Source organism: Montipora foliosa, chromosome 8, assembly GCF_036669935.1.
Source record: "Montipora foliosa isolate CH-2021 chromosome 8, ASM3666993v2, whole genome shotgun sequence".
Taxonomy (NCBI): Eukaryota; Metazoa; Cnidaria; class Anthozoa; order Scleractinia; family Acroporidae; genus Montipora; species Montipora foliosa.
The window spans coordinates 10,055,989-10,063,488 of NC_090876.1; the positions used below are offsets into that span (position 1 = coordinate 10,055,989).

At 41.9% G+C, this 7,500-nt stretch overlaps 2 protein-coding genes across 2 annotated transcripts in view; both read left to right on the forward strand.

The window, feature by feature from the left end:
- LOC138012587 (NADH-ubiquinone oxidoreductase 75 kDa subunit, mitochondrial-like) overlaps positions 1–3,519 on the forward strand; it is a 29,711-nt gene extending 26,192 nt beyond the window's left edge. The window contains exons 19-22 of the mRNA XM_068859393.1: positions 271–328; positions 1,718–1,893; positions 2,395–2,529; positions 2,794–3,519. Coding sequence (XP_068715494.1) covers positions 271–328; positions 1,718–1,893; positions 2,395–2,529; positions 2,794–2,931 — 507 coding nt within the window. The 3' untranslated portion in view covers positions 2,932–3,519. The remainder of the gene's footprint in view (positions 1–270; positions 329–1,717; positions 1,894–2,394; positions 2,530–2,793) is intronic.
- A 294-nt stretch (positions 3,520–3,813) lies between these two features.
- The window catches only part of LOC137968238 (potassium/sodium hyperpolarization-activated cyclic nucleotide-gated channel 2-like), a 12,343-nt gene continuing 8,656 nt past the window's right edge, over positions 3,814–7,500 (forward strand). The window contains 2 exon segments of the mRNA XM_068814851.1: positions 3,814–3,994; positions 6,895–7,500. The exon segment at positions 6,895–7,500 is cut by the window's right edge and continues 101 nt beyond it. Of these exon segments, the coding sequence (XP_068670952.1) occupies positions 3,814–3,994; positions 6,895–7,500 (787 nt within the window).

The following is a 7,500-nucleotide window of genomic DNA, read 5'->3' on the forward strand; positions in this document are numbered from 1 at the left end:
AGAAAACTAGACTACAATAAAAATAAAAAGGCCCAAAAATCACGCATATGCTTGCAGTGTTTGTAGATCATTGGCTCATAACCCATGATGGGTTAGCCAATCAAAACTCTCGATTTGCATTATCCAATGATCCAGTTTTTAATAATAACTCATATACCATGACGGCTATGCCATGCAATCAAAACCCTAGAACTGCATTATCCAATGAACAAGTTTTCAATATATTGTAATTATATCAATTTGTAATTATATTAATTGCATTTTTGACAGGACAATGGTCTGGTAAAGCGAGAGGATCTCCCTAAAGATTGCTTTATCGTCTATCAAGGTTTGGGAGTGGTGATTCTGTATTATTGTTAGCAGCATTTAAGCAGCGTAAAACAAAATTTGCTTCATTTTGTTAGTTTTGTGATGATTTTGTTATAAGAATGATCATGGCCGTCACCGAAGCAACTGGAGCCTTAAGTAAATCCAAACTGTAACGTAATCCGCAATTAACATATCTCACGTATTCTCTTTTGTTATGGGGAGTGTTCTACCGGAAACTAAAACAGTCTTAAAATGAATACGACTACTACATTCGGGAACCGAGTGGGGTAACACGAGTGGTCATATTGAGCAATGACGTCACGATTCCCGCCTATTTTATTTATATTAACACCCCGAGTATTCGTATAAAAGCCTGCTTTTTAATCTCTACCATGTATATTTGCTGTCCATGTAATAAAAGGGAGGTTACATGTTAGCTCATCGATATTGTTCTTGCTATTCAAACAAAATTCGTATCTTCTCGCCACCGTGTAATATCCTCTATTTAGTATCACCCAGCTAGTGGACTAATGCAAATCCTGCATTTTGATTGGCTACGCTACTAGAGGACTATCAGTAATAGTCCTCGAGTAGCGAAAAGCGGGACGCTTTTTTTCGTTTAGTTCCCAATTAAATATTTTTTCAACTTGCATTTGCTAATAATATTATTGCCTTTTCTGTCCGACTAGTTGGGTGATACTAAAACAATTAGACCCTTCGCCGTCAAGGGCCACGGGTCAATAGCCCATTCGGCTTCGCCTCATGGGCAGCCTATTGACCCTTAGCCCTTGCGGGATACGGATCTAATTGTTCGGTATACCGGTATTTCACCTCTTTCGGGGTGAAGACGATCTCCCAATTGAGCAGATCCCAGATGGCCTGATTGTTCAGTTGGAAGAGCAGTGTACAGCTCAGTCATGGGAGTCACGCTGGCGCATTGGTCATGAACCGTGCCTTCACCTCAGCGATTGAAAGTGGGCTGATTCACAGTCGATCTCAACCTCACTCTAAGATTTTTTCCGGCTAATCCGGTTTTCCTCCCTCGTCAAATTCGACTCACAGCTGATTACATCTGGCTGTGGTGCTGTGCTCCGACAATGTCCATATAGCAGCTGCCAGAGGTAGCCTCTTATTAGCCCTGCAAAGCCCCTACGGGGAGCGGCCAATTAACTATACCAAGAGGTCAAACAGTCATGGCTTTAAAGTCTTGTTCAAGCCCGGATATTTTCACGACTGTCCAATCTGCTTCCATGAATGTGATCATCAGTCTCCGCCATTTCATGCAAGCACCAGTTCAGATACTCACGATATCTCATGAATACTCTCATAAGTCTGCACTTCATACGACTGTCTGAAGTTACCGCACTTGGTTCGTCTCGTGTGTGACTATGTCATTCCTCCTTTCTAGGTCACCATGGTGATTGCGGCGCTCATATGGCTGACGTTATTTTGCCTGGTGCTGCGTACACAGAGAAGACGGCGACATACGTCAACACAGAGGGGAGGGCTCAGCAGACAAGAAGGGCCGTCACACCACCGGTGTATGCAAGGGATGATTGGAAGATTATTCGAGCGCTCTCAGAGGTAAGCTAATAGGGACCTGTCTGAAGATAGGCAATTACGACAGAGAACTTTGTTTTATGCAGGAGGTATTTTTAGGTACGATACTGGCTGTGTGGCATACAAATAAGAAAAGAAAAGAAATCTTCTCGTGTACTTCGACTGGCATGTGATGTGTGGTGGGAGCAACCTCGTTCCCAGGGCTTTTCCCTCGTTAGGTGAGGGAAAAACCCTGGAAACGAAGTTGTGGTGAGAGGGAGGAGGAAGGGGGGATGTTGGCGCGGTCTTAAGAACCCTTGCCATCCGCCAAAGTTTCCCCCGTAGGGGATGGGGTGGAGTTTGATCCACTGGTGCTCAGCTATATAATCCATTCTGATCAGTTGACACATGAACGAGGTTAGAGCTCAGCTAAATCATAGGTTTCTGGTGTTATGTCCGAAACTTTGCATTGCCGTACGATCCTTTGTAGTTTTTTGTCATTGCATTTGACAATACGCCATTCATTCTGTTTCTCTTCTTTTATAGATCTGTGGAAATACCCTCCCTTATGACAACCTGGACGAGATCAGGCGAAGACTCTCCGAAGTCTCTCCGAACCTCACTCGCTACGGCGACGTAGAGGAGGCGAACTTTTTCGGCTTGGCTTTGGGTTTGATGCAGGTGAACATAAAAACTTACGTTTCCACTTGTTTCTGAATCGGCTTAGAAAATACTTTTATGAAGTATGTCCAACAAGGAGATACCCATTTTTGTAAGTTGTAGCAAACTTTTCAGAAACTAATGACCTTACATTTTTCAAATAAAAGGGAACAGTTGGACATTTTACTGTAGAAAATTGTTGGTAGTTTCACCGTCGGCAGTTACATTTGTTTTGTACGTTTATAGTCTTTTATGCTTTGCCTAATTGATTTCATTTTATTTCAGAGCTCTAAAGCACAACTTGCCAAGAAACCTCTACAACCTAGCATTCTGGAACTGAAGGACTTCTATATGACAGATTCGATAAGTCGGGCTTCTCAGACCATGGCCAAATGCGTGAATGCTGTCAAAACTATGCAGTGAAGAACTCTTAGAGAAAAATATATGGTTTTCCAATTACTGTCCTAAGCACATCTACCATTGGTGATTGGCCGAAAATCTCCCGCCACATTCTCGGCCAATCAGAGATAAAAGAAGAACCAGTTTTTCCGCCCTCGTTTTCACGCGCTGAGATGCGTCATTTTCATGGAATTTCTTTGCATCACTATTGGTTGATATGATTGTCAGCGTTTGCTGTGATTGGCCAAACTAATCTCTTTACGGGTCTCGGTTTTACGGTTGGCCGTTTAAAACCGCCCCGAAATTGTAAATATGCCGTCCTTTAAAGGACAGTTGAGCGAATCTCAAACGGGGAGGTTGCATGAAACTGGAATTCTTCGAGGCCTCGAAATCATTTTAAATCTACATTAAAGAAGTTTGTGAAAAATCCGGTAACTTTTGAAGTACAGTACGTGAATTTCCTGCGATTCGTGCGAATAGCAAACGAACTTAGCTGTTTTAAATAAACTTGAATGAATATTAGGTGACTTAAAAGAGGGGTTTCGTAAATGTTGAATTTGATTATTAGTGGTCACTTTGGTTTTTGTGAATAAAAAAATGAAAAAAGCACAAGTGGTCGAGTTCTGTTTATTCCTTGTTCGATACAAAAGAAGTAGGCGCGCGCACGCATAAAAGTTGTTGCCGTCTCGCTCCAAGACATTTCATTGCGTCATAATTATCAGACGTGAAGTTCTGTAACCTCGCTCATTGTAAGAACCAAATTGATATGTTTTGAATATCCGCTACTGATGTAGACGTTAAATTAACGCCTCTTCTTGTCTGGCAACTTCAGAAGTTGCGAAGTTGCCGGAAACCTGATCAGTTTAGTTCCGGTTTGCAAACATCCCGCTTGCGAGCAAATCAACCATGACGACGAACATCGGCGACACTCGGTGTAGAGTATGTAGTCTTGTACAACCATGTCCGTGCGATGTAGCTAAGGGTATCCACGAGGTGGAATCGGACGATAAGGGATTTGATGTGCCAATCATAATTCTCAACAAAAAGAGAAAATCAGTAGGAGGGGCTTCCTTCTCCCTTGCTCCAGGTGAGGATTTAAACAAAGTGGCTATTCGTACGGGACCCGTACACCGGCCTTTATCTGCTATTCATTCGGGAATCCTCTTAAAATGATTATTACAGGTTCAATAACACTCGGAAAGTTTTATCTCGTCTTCAATTCTTTTTGTACACATTTCAGCAATCAAACAGCGGTATTGATGCCTGTTTAATTTCACGAAATATCTCCTTCGTTCGATGTCACCGGTCATCTGTCCTGCCTAGAGTTTCTGACATTTAAGTTTAACATGGCACTGATAAAGAGTATTTAAGTAAAAGGACCCATTTTAAAACGCTTAGCTTTCAATAACTGTGTGGCTATATCGTGCAAAGTTAGGGTTAGAAACTGTAATAAGCATTCTAAGAAGACTCCCGTATGAATAGCATATATAGGTCGGTGTATGGGTCCCGTACGAATAGCCACTGCCTTTAAGCAATTGCTCGTTCTTGTAAACAATTCAATCACAAACTGACTTAATCTTATTTAACCAAGATTTTAGATCATCGCAATAGGCCATTTCCGAGTTGCTGTTTGTCTCGGTTTCGAAGCGAGTCTTGGTGCTCAACTATTGTAAGGGAAATGAGTTTGATTTGCATAAGAATACGCAACTCATTTCCATCTGAATGGTTGTGCACCAGGACGAAGGGAAAAGCGTGAAGGGGATTTGTGGTACTGAAGTGCTTTTACAATCGAGCTCTCACCCAACCGAGAGCGCGTCGCTTTCCTTCGTGTTCATTGGGGAGTTTAAGCAAAGACAACGGCAGCGTCAACGAAAACAGCACCACAAAATCTGACTCGGCGCTATCGCAAGTATTTTGCCATTATCTCGTCTTGTTCACCTTGTACAATACGGGCGAACTACTGTAACTGGACGGGACTCTGTGAGCGTGCTCCGTGTGCGTTAACTGGGTTTCCAGTGGTACATGTTACACAAAAACAGAGAGCACTGAGTTGGGTGGTATTGAAGGAGCTGAAACTGGATTTCCCAGGAGTAATGCCGAAAATAAAAAATCGAAAAAGAGGAAAACCCTGGGAACCCAAAGAGCCTACTCCTGGTAACTCTTACGATGGAAAAAGCAGGCAAGGGGATCGATTATTTTTCCTTTTGATCCTGCGACAATAGACCTAATCGGCTAACTCAATGTTGTACCCAATTCAAACCCTTTGGGAATAAAACGTTTTGTTCCAGGTATTTCCATATCATTTAAATATGAATGCTACATAATCATGCAAATACAATACACAAAGAATCTTAGTCCCGGGAGATTTGAATTGGGTACAACATTGAGTTAGCCGATTAGGTCTATGACCCATTCACTTTCTATCTTTACTTCAAAGCCATTCTTATCCATCCACTTAAGCCCGTATGGTACAAGGTGAGCAAGAGAGTGTATCTAATCAAAGAAATGGCGGCCATGATGGTTTACCAAACTGATGCTCCAGGAATGGAACTCTACTTTTATGCAACTACTCTCTTTTGTTTCAGTGATCCAATATGGCTGCTAGTCACGTGTGTGAAAATACTCCATAGGTCGCAATAACAGATACAAGGCTCCACACGTTCCATTTACATCTTAGCGTATTGCGTCACCTAACAACGACGTGAAATGCACTAAATTTTAGCTTATGTGGAGGACGCGAGCACCTGATGATAGATTTTCAATTTTCTCTTCTCTTCATAAAACCATATCCGTTATTCACACCACTTATATTCCTGGATGGTTGATACACCTTTTCCATGCCGAACGACTTGGAATAATAGGGAGCTTAAGCACGCGCGTTTTTGAGAGGCGGACGTCAACCGGAAGAGAAAATATCGCGTGCCAGGACAGTGGCGTCTCCCAGATTTTTATATTTATCATCTCGAATGGAAAAAAGATACTTAGTAATGTAAATGTGGTTGTGTGAAGACAAGTTAAAAGGGAAAATAGCTCACTTCCGGTTGCTGTCCGCGTCTCAAAAACGCGCTTGCTTAAGCTCCCTATTTAATCGCGAAATCATTACAACGCAAAGTTATACTTTAAATCACGTTATAGAAGCCGTCGTAGTCGTCCTTGGATTGCTTAAGCTCGCTAATTATCTCTTCCGTTCGTGCTTTCGCACTACCAGATCTACTTCTAATAAGAAAGCGCTTCGCCAAGAAAACGTGAAACGATGTCTTTCCAACGCGAACTTATTTGTAGAATAGAATTTCAAACATTCTTCTGGAAAACATAACACTTGAATATGTTCAGTGACACTGTGGATTTTAAACGAGAGCTAGGGGCTTTCCTTTGTCAAACATCTGATGTTCGGAATCGACGAACGAGCTAGGTGATCCTTAAGTCTATCTTCCATGCGCCAGGCCAGGGATGATACATGTTTTTTCCACCTTCCTTGAAAATACTTTTTTTTTCTTTTCATTTCCCTTTTCAAATGTGGTAATGTCAAAAAGGTCACACTGAGGTATTAGAATGGTGCACTGCATTTTCCGGCTTCATTTTTTTTTTCATCTTCACGTATTGTCTTCGTGTTTAATTACGTTGTTCCTTATCAGACGAAGTTAACTGATAGGTAAAAAGTAACGTTTGAAACTTCTTCGAGGAATTGTGCGCTCTAAAATTGCCCCCGGTTTTTCTCGTTTATCACTAGACGAATAAACTGTTGATCGCCGAGTTCTTCTGGATCCTGTGTCATTCTGGAAGGCAAAGCGAAAATGAATAGTCGGAGAGGAAAAAGAGGAGACTGGTTCATAATTTCACAAAGGTTATTATTAGGAGCAAAAGTGCTTTTCTTTAATTTAGCGCCGTCCTTAACTGAACTATGTCACACAAACCTATTGGAGTACTATGTAATTTAGTTATAAGTCGACTTATTTTCATTGATGTGATTACTTTTTCCATTGCTAGGCCACCATAGTGAACTCAGCGAGTTCAACAGACGCAAATCCAGCCGGATGAGTACAATAGAAACCTTAACAAGACACGCCGATCTGCAACTACAAACGAGGCTCTCAACGAGCAAGAAAAGTGTTGAGAGGTTAGGCTTCATCAAGGATATCTTTGCGGCAAATCCCGACAATAAAATGGCGTTAAAACTGTTTGGCAACAAGGCCGCTGTGCTTCTCGAGCAGCAAAGGCAGGCTCAGAAGGGAAAAGGCGTCATTCATCCCTTCAGTACATTTCGCTGGTATTGGGACATTCTGCTGATTTCGTTTATCTCCATGCACGTCATTCTGTTACCAGTCAGTATTGCTTTCCTTAGCGACGATATCTCGCTGCACTGGCTCATCCTCAACGGAATTTCAGATTTCTTCTTCATTGCTGATATCTGTTTGAATTTTAGAACAGGAATCGTGGATCCTAATAACCAGGAGGAAATCATACTGGACAGAAAAATCATAACCCGGAAGTATCTTCGAGGATGGTTCTTCGTTGATTTGCTGTCGTCACTTCCGTTTGATTACGCATACTTCGTAGCTTCTTCGTCTTCCGCTCAGCAAACGCTGATCAAAG